This window comes from Daldinia decipiens (genome assembly GCF_022478715.1).
Source record: "Daldinia decipiens strain CBS 113046 unplaced genomic scaffold F4813scaffold_5, whole genome shotgun sequence".
Lineage (NCBI taxonomy): Eukaryota > Fungi > Ascomycota > Sordariomycetes > Xylariales > Hypoxylaceae > Daldinia > Daldinia decipiens.
Window position 1 is genome coordinate 691,879 of NW_026054548.1, and position 15,314 is coordinate 707,192.

General features: G+C 47.9%; 6 protein-coding genes across 6 annotated transcripts; 3 read left to right on the plus strand and 3 right to left on the minus strand.

Moving 5' to 3' along the window:
- The first annotated feature begins 190 nt into the window (after nt 1–190).
- F4813DRAFT_266526 (uncharacterized protein) lies at nt 191–2,515 on the plus strand. The gene is made up of 2 exons (XM_049240324.1): nt 191–804; nt 868–2,515. The coding sequence occupies exons 1-2, from the start codon at nt 531–533 to the stop codon at nt 2,190–2,192; spliced, it is 1,599 nt and encodes a 532-aa protein (XP_049102840.1). The 5' UTR covers nt 191–530; the 3' UTR covers nt 2,193–2,515.
- Nucleotides 2,516–2,519: 4 nt separating this feature from the next.
- On the minus strand, nt 2,520–4,913 carry F4813DRAFT_348637 (tubulin/FtsZ family protein). Its single transcript, XM_049242102.1, has 5 exons — nt 4,682–4,913; nt 4,421–4,479; nt 4,039–4,352; nt 3,471–3,974; nt 2,520–3,417 (listed from the first exon to the last, which is right to left on the minus strand). The coding sequence occupies exons 1-5, from the start codon at nt 4,691–4,693 to the stop codon at nt 2,936–2,938; spliced, it is 1,371 nt and encodes a 456-aa protein (XP_049102841.1). The 5' UTR covers nt 4,694–4,913; the 3' UTR covers nt 2,520–2,935.
- A 710-nt stretch (nt 4,914–5,623) lies between these two features.
- F4813DRAFT_348639 (uncharacterized protein) lies at nt 5,624–7,681 on the minus strand. Its single transcript, XM_049242103.1, has 3 exons — nt 7,535–7,681; nt 7,409–7,475; nt 5,624–7,339 (listed from the first exon to the last, which is right to left on the minus strand). Exons 1-3 carry the CDS (start codon nt 7,543–7,545, stop codon nt 5,753–5,755), a joined length of 1,665 nt encoding a protein of 554 aa, XP_049102842.1. The 5' UTR covers nt 7,546–7,681; the 3' UTR covers nt 5,624–5,752.
- Nucleotides 7,682–8,112: 431 nt separating this feature from the next.
- Nucleotides 8,113–10,608, plus strand: F4813DRAFT_266577 (Sds3-like-domain-containing protein). The gene is made up of 4 exons (XM_049240325.1): nt 8,113–9,208; nt 9,266–9,335; nt 9,391–9,877; nt 9,937–10,608. Exons 1-4 carry the CDS (start codon nt 8,278–8,280, stop codon nt 10,378–10,380), a joined length of 1,932 nt encoding a protein of 643 aa, XP_049102843.1. The 5' UTR covers nt 8,113–8,277; the 3' UTR covers nt 10,381–10,608.
- Nucleotides 10,406–11,439, minus strand: F4813DRAFT_266581 (uncharacterized protein). The gene is made up of 3 exons (XM_049240326.1): nt 11,274–11,439; nt 11,093–11,220; nt 10,406–11,021 (listed from the first exon to the last, which is right to left on the minus strand). Exons 1-3 carry the CDS (start codon nt 11,282–11,284, stop codon nt 10,936–10,938), a joined length of 225 nt encoding a protein of 74 aa, XP_049102844.1. The 5' UTR covers nt 11,285–11,439; the 3' UTR covers nt 10,406–10,935.
- A 295-nt stretch (nt 11,440–11,734) lies between these two features.
- F4813DRAFT_348643 (uncharacterized protein) lies at nt 11,735–15,183 on the plus strand. The gene is made up of 6 exons (XM_049242104.1): nt 11,735–12,595; nt 12,744–12,909; nt 12,962–13,092; nt 13,151–13,354; nt 13,406–13,754; nt 13,805–15,183. Exons 1-6 carry the CDS (start codon nt 12,258–12,260, stop codon nt 14,828–14,830), a joined length of 2,214 nt encoding a protein of 737 aa, XP_049102845.1. The 5' UTR covers nt 11,735–12,257; the 3' UTR covers nt 14,831–15,183.
- The last annotated feature ends 131 nt before the right edge of the window (nt 15,184–15,314 follow it).

Below are 15,314 nucleotides of genomic sequence, written 5' to 3' on the forward strand. Positions count from 1 at the left end.
CGCAGTTCTATCAGTTCTATCACGGAGATGGCCGTTCAAAAGTGATAATGCTATATAATAGGAAGATAAACTTAAATGTTAGGGCAAGATACTGTAGTATTACAAGTACGTAATTGTATAGGGAGCTGCGACTGGATAAAAGGGGTTAAGTTAAAAGAGAGAAACTGTTTGGATAAGATAGGATAGTTAAGATAAGCTAATTGCCTATTACATGCTGCATAACTGTTTCCTTTAGAGCACTAACACCTCTAAATACAGGGGACCTACGGGGGGTTAGGTAGGTAGGTAGTGGATCATACCTGCCGAACCTCCTCGGAGTACCTGGCTTATAGGTAGGTATGTACCTACCTCAATCTAAATTAACGACTACAACAAGAAACTCCGACTGCTACTACGACTTCGACTTCACCTGCAACATTATCTACTACAACTAATGTTTGTGATTTACACGAACGCAAACGAGACACAGACGAGGCAGCTCACCACAAATTCCAAATACGATTAAGAAAACCGACCGATTCTAGTTAACAATGGATAAGCTTCCGCCAGAGATCCTCCTCCACATCCTCGAGTTCACTGTCATAGCGCTCTATGGCAATAAGAATAATCTTCTTAGGCTGCGCGCCACTTGCAAGCTATTCAATGAAGTCCTGAAGCCTTTTGCCCTCCGGACGCTTCAATTAGAGTTCACGCGCCTCGATCGAACCGAGAGAAGACTAAAACCGCCCGACTACAATGCATTGCGCCGGATAGGACCTCTCTGCCAGGCGCTGTACCTGGATATGATGGTTGTGAGAGACGATAGTATGAGCTCCTATAAACACCCTGCTGCTTAATTGCACTGACTAACTCGCCTGGCCGGTATAGGTGAAGTAGGGTTCTTGGGCAGTATGTTCGCTCAGATCCCCGCGATGGATTCCTTTGTATCTCGTCTACGAAACACCTACTGCATGAATGACTACTCCTTCACCGAGATCGACTACCGCTACCAACTAGGCCGTCTTCTAGAACAGGCGCCGAACGTCACAGCAGTAAAGCTAAACCTACCCTTTCAATTGGTGTCCCCAGGACCGTATAGCGCAACGACTATGATCCTAGGAAATACCTTCGAAGCGTTGGCGCAGCGCCCTGAAGAATCCGAAACTCTCAGGACCTTGGTATTAGAGAACCTAACCGATAGGTCCATAGCGAGCCTCTGGCGAAACCCTCAGGACGTGAAGAACATAATCGGCGCGTTCAGGGACCTCCGACATCTATTTTTGTCGGTTCGGCGAAATGAGGAGGAACGAGATCGCACTATCAACTTCCGCAACCGCCTATGGGAGATGATCGGAAAAGCAGAGAGGCTCGAAAGCCTATGTCTGGCCGACCTGGACGTAAACGAAAAGCACTATTGGGACATCAAGACCTCGTCGCAGCGGGACTCGACGCTCGAAGAATGGCAGTTCAAGTCCATACCTACGATCCACAAGCCGCCTAAATCGGTCTTGCCCAATCTCACCCACCTGGAATTATGGCAGGTCGAAGTGATGGGCTGTGGTCTTTTGTCTGTGCTCAAGTGCTTTGGCGACTCCCTAAAGGAGCTCTTCCTAGACGGCGTGTACCTCAAGACCGTCTATAGCGCCGAGTCTCCTCAGGACGTAAACAGCACACTCTGGATCGGCCTGCCCAACGTACGACCGCCGCCTAACCACCGGTGGGTAGCAACATACCTGCGCCAGATCCGGGCCCAACTTCGCGTCTGCCGCGTCGCCAACCTGGGGTACGACCAGTACGTCATGAGTGATAATCCTCTCAACAGTGCAGAATACGACACCGTGGATCCCTGCGGACTAGGGCGGTGCTTGGAGCAGCGATTCGTAGAGGTAGCCACGGGAGTAAAGCAACCAGCCGCCCCCGACGGCTCTCCGGTGGCTTACTTCCCCGAAGAGGGGTCGCAGGAGTCCTGGGCCCAAGCCGACCGGGAACGGCCCGCCGATGGACTCCGCATCGAGGACTGGAACGTAAAGCACTACATGGCAACGCGATACAGTCCGACCTCGAGTTGGCAGCGGTCCATCGACGGCTTGTTTCCCAACTGCAACCAGTTTACACTGAACGCGCTTAATAGCTTTGCTGACAGCGCCTGCACTGGCATGACGCTGCTGAAGCAGCTGCATGATCACGAGAATGAATTGTCTACATCTATATAATATAGCGTGGCGGAGACGTGTATGTGTGTGTGTGTGTGTGTAGCTTTCCTTCAAACCTCTTTTCTCAAATACCAAAGCAAAATACCCCTTTTATACGACGCTCCTTTGTTTTCATTTTACGATTCATGCTTAGTGTTCCCTTGGCTTATATGGCAAAGAGCCGTTATAATAGCAATACTGGACGAGTCTGTTCGTGGACGCTGATTAGACGTGTGGTTTAATAGAGAAGCTGGATCGACTCCTAGGTCTTCTTTGTACGCAAAATTAGATACCACAAATCCAGATATTAGTAACAGAGCAAAGGAACCATTAATAGGCCGATGAGAGCATCCAGAGTAAAATAAACGGTTGTTCTTATTTACACTATGGTAACTCACAACGTGTACGTATTGCATCCTGGGAATCATGAATTTCATTCACCAACCTACTCGACATTGCACAATTTGTGCAGCGTAACATTTGTACTGAGGGCTAGGCAACTCGGGGGGAAATATAAGAAGAAAACGGGGTACTCTTGTCCATCTACTACCTACTGGACATCCTTGACCTTGCGAGGCCTTCCTCTCCCAAGAAATACCAGGATATCCACACATCACCCCCCTTGTTCTATTCGCGACTCCAACAAAAACAGAAGCCTTTTGCCAACTCGAACGTCGAAGAAATAGGATTAAGGACACGAGTATTCGACAACAGGAACTGATGGAAAGCGAACCTAGGGGTATTATACGCTCAATGCAGAAATCTTAGTACTCGGCCTCGGTCTCATCCGGCTCGAAGCTATCAGCCGCAACCTCCTCGTAATCCTTCTCCAGAGCTGCCAAATCCTCACGAGCCTCGGAAAACTCGCCTTCTTCCATACCTTCACCTACATACCAGTGCACGAAGGCGCGCTTGCTGTACATGAGGTCGAACTTGTAGTCCAGACGAGACCAGGCCTCGGCAATAGCAGTCGTGTTGGACAACATAGAAACGGAGCGGTCGACCGACGCGAGACCACCGTCAGATGGCGATGCGGTGGGAACAGCCATGGGCTTCTGGTAATTGATACCCAGCTTGAAACCAGTAGGGCACCATTCAACGAGGTTGAAGGAAGACTTCGCTTTTAGGGCAGCAATAGCAGCATTGCAGTCACGAGGAACAACATCACCGCGGTACAGGAGGGCGACAGCCATGTACTTGCCGTTTCGAGGATCACAGACAACCATCTGATTGTTCGGCTCGAAACCTGTTAAGTAGGTTAGTCGTCTGAATGTGATAATAATAGCCATAGCAACGTACATTGGAAGGTAAGGTCATGAACCTTGAAGCTCTCGTGGGCACTCTTGGCAGCCGAGATGACAGGCGCGTAGCTGATCAGAGGATAGTGGATACGAGGGTACGGGACCAAGTTGGTCTGGAACTCGTTCAGATCAACGTTTAGAGCACCATCAAATCGTAGGGATGAAGTAATAGAGCTGACAACCTGAGCAATAAGGCGGTTCAAGTGCTCAGAGTTGGGACGAGGGATGTCGAGGTTACGTCTGCAAATATCGTAGACAGCTTCGTTATCAACCAGGAATGTACAGTCGGAGTTCTCGATAGTACTGTGGGTAGATAGAACAGCATTGTAGGGCTCGACAACGGCGGTAGACACACGAGGGGCCGGGTAAACAGCGAACTCGAGCTTGCACTTCTTGCCATACTCGGTGGAAAGACGCTCGAGAAGAAGAGCACCAAAACCGGAACCGGTACCACCGCCGAACGAATGGAAGATCAAGAAGCCTTGAAGCGAGTTGCAGTTGTCTACCAAAGTTGTTAGCCGGGTTAAACAGAATACCCTCGAGCTACCAGAAAGGATATTTCTCACCTGTCACACGGCGAATTCGGTCAAGGCAGTTATCTATCATCTCCTTGCCGATTGTGTAGTGACCTCGGGCGTAGTTGTTGGCAGCATCTTCTTTTCCGCTGATCAGAAGTTCCGGGTGGAAGAGCTGACGATAGTTGCCGGTACGGATCTCGTCAATAGGCGAGGGGTCCAAGTCGACGAAGATGGAACGGGGTACATATTTGCCACCGCTGGTCTCGGTAAAGAATGTCTCGTAGGAACCGCCATCCATAACATCCTTTGAAGCATTGGGGTCTGGGCGACCATCAGGTCCGAGGCCATGCTCAAGGAGATACCTGCGTGCGGTTGTGAGCTATAGAAACTACGCCTTGGAGCTTGACAGGCGAAGCGGTGTGATACTTACAGCTCCCAAGCGCTGTTACCGAGCTGAGTACCAGCCTGGCCCAAGTGAAGGTGGAGGATCTGAGTACAGCAAAGGTGTTAGTCAGTATGCTAAGGGTTGGGTAGACGCGTGTCTACAACATTTCGTTTAGGAGTAGAACAATTGGGATATAGAAGTAAACTTCAGCTTATAGGAGGGGGACGGTTATTGGGCTTAAGGCGATGTCTAGAAATTGAGACGATAGCTCTTAGGTTTTAGCTCTTAGAACTTTCAGTAACTTACTTCGCCCTTCATGATGAGATCGTAGTATTATAATCGGGTGATTGGAATACCGCGACTGAGACTATTGTCTGAACTGGAGGAAGAAGGTAGGTAGGCCAGATGCGCACAGCGCTGGTAGGTAATTGAAAGAGGATGAAAAAGGAGGTGTGGGCTAAAGATGGTTGTAGGTTTTTGTGTGGAGAACGAACAGGACGAATTATTCAATTTGCTCTCTACTATGTAATGTACAGCTGTAATAAGTGCAACAAGTCAATTGAAGATGAGGGGCAGGTTTCAGGGGTAACCCAATAAGCTATCGTTATGGGGAGGGTTGCAACTGGAACCGTTACTGGACCGTTGTCTACGCGACAACACCTTAGTAGGCTAAGCTATATTAGGTACATTGGGTACCTTAAGAGGTAGCTACAACACATAGATCTGTACAACTGCATTTGTGTAACGATCTCTCGCTGGCAGTACCTCATATAGAACCTTAAGTATTAGGTAGGTGCAGCTTTGTAGCTTATACAGATAAGGCGTGCTTTATTATGTACCTAACATACCTAGGTAGGTCTGATAAGTAAGTCTGATAAGTCTGATAAGTCTGATAAGTCTCTCTACGCCTCGGGATAGTATTACCATACCTATACACTCAAGAAACGAACAGCCGACGGATCAAAAACATTGCAAAATGCGGATTTATCAAGCTTCACCGCTTCGGTAAAAACAAAACAGCTATTTATAACAAGGACCTACCTGTTCACAAGTGCTGCTAAGCTGCTAAGCCATACCTAACATAAAATAGTAGAGCCAAACATGCATTAGCGTGAGTTAGCTTAAATTATTAAACGATTAGATTTTTCTTCATTGGATTAGGTAGTACATACCTACCTACCTACCTATGTATCTACAAATAGTAGGTACCTAGGTACCTAGGTAGGTGTATTTCATATATCACGAGCAGCTCGGCCACTGCGGTTCGGTAATAATGTGAATGATTCTACTACCTTAGGTAGGTACATAGCTAATTTTGGGTATCAAGGCAGTACGTTAATTATAGAGCATCAATGTTAATAATTGGTAGATAGCATTCTACTTTGTCCCCTTCTTCCTCCATTCGGCTGCTCTCCTAGCCCCTCGATTCTTCGTCTTTGCCTTGACTACGCCTTTCTTCCCTTTAGTCTTGCCGAATTTCAGATCTGCGGGTCTGCCATCCTTTTCGCTAGCTCTGCGGCCTTCAAAGATGATTTGCTCAGGGGATTTGAAGGCCTCGACGGTGGCCGGTTCCTTTCTCTCTTTGCGTGGCTTTCCTTCGCCCTTGACTCCGTGACGTTGTCTTGCTGCTGCGGCTCTTCCTAAGAGCTTCCCTGCTCTGCCTGCTTGCGACTGCTGTTCGGGGGTTATCTTTGGCTTATGTTTCGTACTCTTCGACTTATTATCTTGACTATGTAAGCCCTCAAGTTTAGTCTTCTGTGTCCGCTCCATAGCAAGGGCTGTCTTTCGCGGATCCTTTGCGCGAGATACGCGTAACACCCGTGGCAACATCGGAGGAAACTTCTTGCCGTCTAGTAACAGAGCTGATTCAACGTCGTTGGTATCGTAGAATTGCACATATGCAAAACCTTTGCCCACGCGTGTCTTGGGATCCCTGGGAATACGGACGCTCTCTACTTTACCAGCATGCTGACCAAAAATTCGCCATAATCCTTCTTCAAAATCAGCCGGAATCTTTGTGCGCTTCTTCGTTGTAGTTTCCCCCTCAGCAGTGGTATTAATGACTGTTTCGTCATCTACGAAACCAAGATTTCCTACAAAGACACATCTTCGATTATCCACCGCGTTGGGGTGCGCTACGCTATCCACCCGGATATGGCGTTCGAGAATGACAGAGCCATTCAGCTCTTTGAGCGCAGTGCGTGCAGCAAGAGGGGTTGAGTAGACGACGTATGCGTTGGTAGACTTCGTCGTTGCGGACATGACGGATTTGGTAATGAATGCAGCACGCTTTGGCATCGCGCCAGTAGAATATGCCGTTGAGCGGAAACGTAAAGACTCGACTTTATGCGGCCCACTAGCTGAGTCTAGCGTTGATAGTGGTGATGAAAGATGAGATATCAGAAGCTTTTTTGCTTTGGACGAAGAAATAGCTTCAGCTGAAACATTGCCGAGAAATAGAGTCCGGTTTGCCTTATCTAATTCGACATCCGTATGATCATCCGTCTTCGCAAGGAGGGACTCGTGAACTAACGGGATTTCACCCTCGTCTGAGTCTTCCGCTACTTCGGTTGTCGTACCGTTTATCGCCTGACCGGCTTCGCCCTTGCGGCGTTTTTCAGATTGCGCCTCCTTTTCCTCGTCCTCGGCCACTTTTCGCATATATTTATCTTCTAGGTCGTCGTGTTCATCTTTACGTTTCCTCTTACGGTCCTTCTTTTGCGGCGCTGGTGACTCTTCTGCGGACTCGGAATTGTCTGACACTACTTCTTCATCTGAAGGAAGACCTCCCTCGGCATCGTCATCTAAGTCGCTCAGGACCTCATCGTCAACCTCTTCACCACCGGCGGTCAATTCATCATCTAAACCTGATCCCTCATCATTTGACGTTTGTGAAGGTTTCCGTTCTTTGTGTGGAAGTAGATTTGAGTACCGTGTCTTTGAGGGAACTTGTACAGGCCCGGCCTATTATCAATCAGCTTGCGGGACTCTACTAGTCGTAGTACAAGATGTAAGTGTAAGTAGACGACTTACACTACTTGCGAATAGAGCATCGAGGGTGGGGTCGATAGCTTTCGTTGATGCTGTTAAACCAGGCTTTCTAACCACTGTTAATATATGACATGTTCAAAAGCAGCAAAATTGGTATGATAAACTTACGATTTGGCCATCTTCACGTTGTTACTTGAGTTATTATGCTTGATAGTATTAATAGTGAAGTTTATTGCATCACGGTTGCGCGTACGACCAGTTGAGAAAAAAAAAAGTCTATGGTACCTTAGGTCGTATCTTATCTTATCGAGTCCAAGCTTGAGTGGTGGATCAATTGATTGAATTGGATTGGATTGGATTGGAAATAAGGTTCGATATCGGATAAAAAAATACGTTGATACCTCTTAAGTACCTAGGTAGTCACGGACCATTTTGACACGCGTGTGTTATCGATAAGCGGTTTTGTTCGGGGTTGCCAGATGCCGTACGTAGAGATTGGGGTTTATTTGGGGGTAACAGTTAAGGTGTCAGTGCTGCCAGCGGCCGGTGCTTGCGCGCAAAGAGAACCCTCCCCCATTTGATCACCACCTTTACCACCTTTACATCACTTTTTTCTCGATACCTAGCACCCAAATCTACAGACACTCGTTTCGTAATACATGTCCCTTTAATCGCCTAACCGCGGCGTCGTGCCAAAAGCTCTACCTTTTACTCAATATTTCATCCCCCGTCCGATTATTTACTTTCCTTCCATTACCTCTGCCTCTATTCTTCCAAGCTCTAAAAACTCATCCGACAATTCTACCACCACAACTGCGCCCTCCCCTTCTCGCCAAATCCACCTTTAATCTTCCATACCAGTGGAAGTCATACCTGGCTAAGGAAGAGAGGATATTAATTATTACAATAAAATGGCAACCGGAGACACGGCGCCCGCGCCGCTTACCATTCCACCCCCACCGATCGAACCGCTCTCCGATGACGATGGCTCAAGTCCGCTGAGTGACGTCGAAGATAAGGATGGCGATCCAGGGGACTTGCATAGTCTAACTGCTGCTACTCCCGACAATCACAACGAAGATGCAAGCTCGGTAGACGACCTCTCCGACGCAAACGATACCGAAGCTGAGACTGAACGCCTCTACGACACGCCCCGAAATCCTACCCGACATAAGGACGTAGTTCTAAAAAGGTCAGCGGATGAGCAAGTCTATGAGCGTACCCCGAGTAAACTGCGACGGCACAATACGAGGACTGGGCAGAGTAGAGATGAAGACGACGGGCCCTTCTTCGAAGAAATGTCAATAGCTTCCAGCCCCCCGGCGCAAGAGACAAAGACACTGAAAAGGCGCCAATCACCGATCCTAGATATACTAGTCGAAGCTGCCACACAAGAAGTTGAAAGCAGAAAGCGAAAACGAGCCTCTATGCCTATTGAAAATTCCGAACCTTCAAAACTACTGCAAAAGCGTATTGGTTCAGTACCTACACCTAATCGGCAGGACATAGATGGCGATACTCCGATGGCCGATGAAGACGACCCGTCGACACATACGAATAGCGGCGAACCCTCGGCCGACGAAGCCATCACCGTCCTAGCTAGTATAGATCGTATTACCAACAACGCCCAGTCAGACCAAGAGGCCGTACCCAAGAAGCAGACGCGCAGTGGCTCAAAGAAGCTCAAAGCTACAGAGCAGACTATTGAGGCCGACGAACCGCCGGAAGAAGCCGTTGGTGATCCGGTGGCCGAAGATGACGGTGCTCATGCTGGCGAGGACGAGCCGCTTGAAGCCGATGTGGACGAGGAAGCAGAAGCAGCCCATAGAAACGAAGAAGAACGTATGAAACTATCGTTTCGATCATGTCTAAGAGCCCGTGCTAACCTACACTTACCAGTCGAAAGAAAGAAGACGGCCTTTGACCAGTTAACCGCAATCGAAAAACGATTCGCAACTTTTAGAGATAGGTCAGCTTTGTTACTTCCTAACAACTGCGATGCCAATCTATTAATACTACTTTAGGTTATACGAAGAACGACTCGAGCAATTGAACCAAGAAGAAGTAATGCTACGATCCGAGACCATAACGCACCCCGAGTACCTTGCCATGATGCAATGCATAGACGCACGAAGAGACGAAAGAATTCGTGTAGCAAACCGAGAGCTAGAACTCAAGGTAGAGTCTCTAGAGAGATGGGCGGTCTCTAGGCGATCGCAAATCCATTCTCAGTTCTTCCAGTCTGTTAGAGAGTCGAGAGAAACGATCTTGGCAGAGCTCGGCCAGCAGTGGTATGACATCCAGCACGAGCGCCGCAAGCAAGCCAACAATGTACCTGAATTCGGCCTCCGATTCCCTCCTGACCCTGCACAGCGCACTAGAAACGCACTGGCATACAATAGAGAGGTGGCTATTTTGTCAGGCATAGCCAAGTACGAAGGTATGCCTGCGGCGCCGGAGATGAGGGGCGCAACTATGCAAGATCTGGAGGATGATTTCGAAGCGATAAATGTAAGCCGTCGCAAATTAACAACTTCAAGTGTATGGCGTTACTGACCGTATGCAATCAGAGAAATCGACAGCCATCGCTTCGACACCAAGTACATAGGCCTGCTTATGTGGATTACGGTGGGCTGCCGTTCGGCCAAAGTCTTGGCCCTGCAGGAGAGCAGTTTATCGAACAAACCCCATGGGCAAACCCCAATCATCCATCAAATGCCCATCTTCTCCAACGACAAGCCTCGGCCCAACACGAAGCTCATGCGCATAGTAGTATACCAGGCGTATCGTCAGGATCCGGGAGACACCATCAGTCACATCCGTTTACCAATGGTTCGACAACTCAGTCCTCCAATGGGCCTTCTAGGACACAGAGGAACGTACCGAGACAGCCTTCTACCTCACCCGAAGTCACACGAGCCGCCACTTTGTTAGAGCAGACTAAAGCGCGCAGCATGAGGGCAGCAGAAGCAGCTACGAGACATGAAAACAGTCAACCGGTAGGTAGCTTATGATACGCATTTATCGAGGAATCATTTTCACGGGTGGGCAGAGCATGGCGCACATTCGGGACTAATTAGTCGGGTGGCCAGCAATGCTGTATATCGTTGGGTTGAATAATCTTGCGAGATAGGAAATAGGGACGTTATACCCTGTGCATATGTTTTGCATTTGGCGTTACGGCTTACAATAGAGGCTTCCAACTGGTGTACGGAAGTGATCTTATCATGTTTGCGGTATGTTGCGTTGCTAGCGGGTGGCGTCTTCAAAAGGACTGTAGAGAATGGGAAGATCTCTATGATACATGTTGTTCGGATTGTCTCTTATAGACACACATTCTGGCGTTTAAGGGGGGCTCGTCGTTCGTTCATAGGCTCGACATAAGCCGCGATACCACATAGTGTATATTCATTTACAACCCCTTTCTTGAAATGGAAAACGTAGTCCCGACTTTATAGACATTATCTCCGATGCCGATGCTGAAGCCGACTAACCGTATATTTCGTGGACTTCTCTTATGCCTTCCTATTCCCTTGATAGCATTATGTCCAATGATAGACCACTTGTACTTATTTATTCTCGGGTTGACTCGGGGCGCTAGGGACCTTTACATCTTCGAACTCGTCCTGTCCGATGACGTTGATGGTGTATACATCTATAAGTAACCAGATCAGCAAATCGGCACCGTCTTCCTTGACGAAATATCTACTACGAGTAATCACTCACAAACGCCAACTGCAAACGCCGCTACGGCAGACCCAACAACGGCATTCTTGAAGAGGTAAGGTCGTCGTGCTCGAATGAGGGCGGGGGATTGTCTGAACCGTCTATCGTAGTATGAGGAGCTTCCGAATCTACAGGGCTGTCAGATATAAATGCCATAGTCTCGTTTTGCCAATGAGCATACCCAGCAGCCATTTTATGATTTCTTTGCCCAGTCGGGCGTGTTTCCTCTTATGTGCAATACGGTATTAAAGAAAAGGTTGAAGTTGAGAAGTTAGGCGCATTGTAGGTAGAAGAATGCTTTAAATGCTGTATTAGCAAATCTTGGTCTGACGATGCGGCGGCTTAAGTGCTGCAGCTTACAGGTACTATGTACCGCATAGGTTAAGGTACATACATAAGGTACATGTATGCCTCCCGTGCATTCTGTACATGTACATACATACATACCTACCTAGGGACATAATGTATGTAGTGCAAGCCACTACTCTAAAATAGTACTAACCAACACGTACCTACATACACGGAAAGTACGAAGTACATATATACATACACTATGTACCTAGGTACATGTCGAGGTACCTACCTAGGTATTCATGGTGATTTAGAAGACCCAACCTGGAAGCTTTCTTTCAAGTCTCCAATCTGAAATACATACATGCGGAAGGCGCCCTGAAGCAGCTTTCTCTTCAGTCGCGACCAGTTGATAGATGCTCAATCTCTTTCTCCACGTCCTTTCCTAAATTCTCTTTACACCATTCAAGATATCCCACGTTCCTAACTTTTATCTCAAATCATTGAAACCTCAACCTATTAAAAATCATCTCCAGCTACAAGCATGGTTCTCAATTGTTGATGCTGGCGTATCATGAATGATGATGCAGGCTACTTACCTGGCGATCTTCTAATTGACATCACCGGGCAGACACGAACACACACGAGCACACACGACGCGCCACAATACAATCTGTAACATCGACACCCTCACGCACTCCCACCCTCCCACATTCTCGATACTCAATCTCAAGTCTTTGTTCTTTTAACTTGGATCATATCAAATACTAGCGATATCAGTTCAACTATTCATGCTCTGTCAAGGCACTGTATCTCAACTTTTTCGACTTGTACAAAAGCTTGGGCCTGGTTAGGTCTACCTGAATAAATCGCAATGGCGGCAGCTCAGCTTTCCGTCCAGGACCAGATCCGCCAGCTCGAAGGTGCCCGGAAGCTTGTTTTAGGTAATGCGAACTATTACACCCAAGTCATTCAAGCTACACTCCCCATCATAGGACCTTCAGCGCAAGTGGAATTCCGACGATGGGGTGCTGAATTCCTTGCCGAAGCATTTGCGACACCCGCTATCGCACCTGGCCAGAAAGAGACTCTGTCTCTAGTAGTATTGGAAACACTTAAGTTGCTAGTGGAAGATGCCAACCAGGATGTCATAGTTCTGAGAGGCGTCATTCAGGCGGCGGCCAGTATATACCCGTTGGCCTTACGATGGATGTAGGTTTCTCCCGATTGGTCCCTGTAAACTCGTAGACTTCGGCGGGCTATGCCTCCCGAGATCGTGCCTATGCGCCCTCTTTCTAGAACCACATTCATCAAATGACGTATTCCAGAGTCCACAGCGCTGACTTTTTGATCGTCCTAGTATTAACAACTCCTACGACACGCACACATGGGAGCGAATGACTGCTATCAAGAGCAGGATACTACGAATATGGGACACTGCTCCGTTAACCATCCGAATTTGCTGTATCAAGTTCGCTCAACGGGTCGTACTTGCGCAAACGCAGAGCATAAACCCAGAACCAAGAGTAGGGATATCTCTTATTCACTTTCTTCAACTAGTACTAATATTCTATACAGCGTGGCGATCTCCTCGATATATCGCTTGTCATGATTCCTCCAAGCCACCCCATTCTTGATGCTCCCAAACTCGAAGCCGAAGCGTCAGGACTCCTGGACAGAATGCTTGGAATTTTGCAAGACAATAGCAGGTAAGATAAGATGATCAAGTATCACGCTCATATTTAAAAACTGACAAATTCTTCTTAGCGATGCATTAATCGTAGATGCCACTTTGAACACCTTATCTATTCTCGTCCGAAACAGACCAGCTACGTCAAATAGGATTGTGAACACTGTTCTTAACTTCAACCCACTAAAGCTTGCGAACTCGCCTTTAACTCCCAAGACGAAGGTTCTTATAAAATCAATGGAGAAGACCACGCGCATGTTGCTCATGCACCTGTCCAGACGGTAAGAGTTTGACATGGCCAATGCTTGTCTATATCACTAATATCATTCTAGGAACCCGCAAAATCCGCTAGTCGGCCGTATGCAACAATACATCGAACGTCTTATGCGCTCGCGAGCCGAGATATTCGACGAAGGTAATCGTAAAAGAGCCTTAGCAGAGCAAACCAACGGGATAGAGGCCAAGCGCCAACGAACGGGAACTGCACCACCTCATCCGCAACTCGAAATCACCCCGCTGAAGCCAGGGCCCCATACCCTCGCAGAAGTCTTCACCTTCACTAGTAACGATGGTCTGAAGCACTTCGACGTCAGTAACAATGTCCCAGCACCCATTGCCGCCAGAATCAGTGTTACTACCGTTGCCCGTATAGACCCCCAGCTCTTAGATCGTGCTATTCAGGTATGTCAAAGCAATGCACAACCTTATGACTATGGCTTACCAAGATACAGGGTGTACGAGATCGTTTAACAACGCTGTACGAAGCCCAACCACAGCCAGTCAACCCCGAGACATCGCCACTTGATGTTGAGGAAGACGAAGACGACTATGAACCTGATTTTTATACGGCAGAGGACACCGAACAGATTCTAAACAAACTTGATTCTTCGCCCGCGGATGAACGCCATGAGCTAGAGAAGCCGGCATTGGGTGGCCTTGCATTACCTACCTTCCGGTTACCACCGCCGCCAACATTAAACCCTGAACAAGCTACCAAAGTAGGGCAAGGTTCAGTCACAAGAGTGTTTGGTACGATGAGAACTCTCGAGGATCCTGCCATCAAGAAGGCCAAGGCTGGCATCAACAGACTTGCAGCCAGCTCATACGACCGAGACTCCTGGATCACAGTGATAACCCGCTTGGCAACCAGGGCCAATGCGGGACTTGATATCCCGGAGGAAGATGAAGATACCAAAGGAGTTCTCTCAACCACCCGCCTGAGCGATGCTATTCGGGAGCAGCTCTTCAATTATGTTCTCGAGGACTTCCGAAAGCGTATCGAGGTGGCCGTGTCCTGGTTAAGCGAGGAGTGGTACAACGATAATGTTCAACAGCAGTCAGCGTCATCTTCGCCTGTCCCGAGTGATATCCCTATTTACTACGAGAAATGGACATTACGTCTTCTAGACGGATTCATTCCTTATCTCCATTCTCAAGACAAGGTGCTCACACGATTCCTAAGCGAGCTGCCCGAACTCAACCTAGCCATCTTTTCACAAGTTAAGACCTTATGTCGAGATCCAAGCTTGGTAAACCTTACTCTCACGACCCTATACTACCTAGTGATGATGCGCCCGCCCGTAAGAGATCTCGCACTAGATGCTATTCAGGACATCTGGACAGACTATGAAGACGCAAGACCTATAGCTGCCAAGTACTTGCAAAGATGGCGGCCTAGCTTCGTGGAAGCAGCACAGCAAAGCGTACCTGGGAGTGAAGGAGTTGTTGGTACCAGCGTCACCGCAGTTGTTACGTGATACCCACTTAATTACGATTGCGTTGAGCCTTGGGAGGTTAATTATAAAGGAGGCGGTCTCTTAGCTCATACCTAGTAGATACGGTGGTTCTCGGAGGCATAAAGGCCTAAATGATATACCACGACATTGGCGGATGGAGGAACAGGCAGGGTGTCTGGAAAATGTAAACCATTATTAGGGATTAAACAGAGCAGCGATGGCCACACGCACAGAGATATAAAGGAATCGTTATGGAACTCGATTCCTAGAGGTGAATGAATGATAAAATTACAGCAATACATCAGACTATCTATATTGATGCGCTTAGTGACTAGGTACATACGAATTTAGACGTCTTCCGGTCAGTCTACGAGTCCCACAAATTCGCATACTCCTTACATAGTACATAGAATTGTAAGACAGTGTTATTAAGTGCAAAGGCCGTAATTATTACTGTACAACTGAGCCACAGCTGACGCGCGACCTTTTACCTAGGTATGTATCA

Bases quoted from the DNA above. Each gene is read 5' to 3' on its own strand.
- F4813DRAFT_266526 (XM_049240324.1), top strand. From the start codon at position 531: ATGGATAAGCTTCCGCCAGAGATCCTCCTCCACATCCTCGAGTTCACT. The intron at 805-867 runs GTATGAGCTCCT...TGGCCGGTATAG, and splicing joins GATGGTTGTGAGAGACGATA to GTGAAGTAGGGTTCTTGGGC.
- F4813DRAFT_348637 (XM_049242102.1), bottom strand. The intron at 4,353-4,420 runs GTAAGTATCACA...AACCGCACGCAG, and splicing joins GGTAACAGCGCTTGGGAGCT to GTATCTCCTTGAGCATGGCC. The intron at 3,975-4,038 runs GTGAGAAATATC...CAACTTTGGTAG, and splicing joins CCGAATTCGCCGTGTGACAG to ACAACTGCAACTCGCTTCAA.
- F4813DRAFT_266581 (XM_049240326.1), bottom strand. The intron at 11,022-11,092 runs GTGAGTGATTAC...GGTTACTTATAG, and splicing joins GGCGTTTGCAGTTGGCGTTT to ATGTATACACCATCAACGTC.
- F4813DRAFT_348639 (XM_049242103.1), bottom strand. The intron at 7,340-7,408 runs GTAAGTCGTCTA...GATTGATAATAG, and splicing joins ATGCTCTATTCGCAAGTAGT to GCCGGGCCTGTACAAGTTCC.
- F4813DRAFT_266577 (XM_049240325.1), top strand. From the start codon at position 8,278: ATGGCAACCGGAGACACGGCGCCCGCGCCGCTTACCATTCCACCCCCA. The intron at 9,336-9,390 runs GTCAGCTTTGTT...ATACTACTTTAG, and splicing joins TTCGCAACTTTTAGAGATAG to GTTATACGAAGAACGACTCG. The intron at 9,878-9,936 runs GTAAGCCGTCGC...GTATGCAATCAG, and splicing joins ATGATTTCGAAGCGATAAAT to AGAAATCGACAGCCATCGCT.
- F4813DRAFT_348643 (XM_049242104.1), top strand. From the start codon at position 12,258: ATGGCGGCAGCTCAGCTTTCCGTCCAGGACCAGATCCGCCAGCTCGAA. The intron at 12,910-12,961 runs GTAGGGATATCT...TATTCTATACAG, and splicing joins GCATAAACCCAGAACCAAGA to CGTGGCGATCTCCTCGATAT. The intron at 13,093-13,150 runs GTAAGATAAGAT...AATTCTTCTTAG, and splicing joins ATTTTGCAAGACAATAGCAG to CGATGCATTAATCGTAGATG.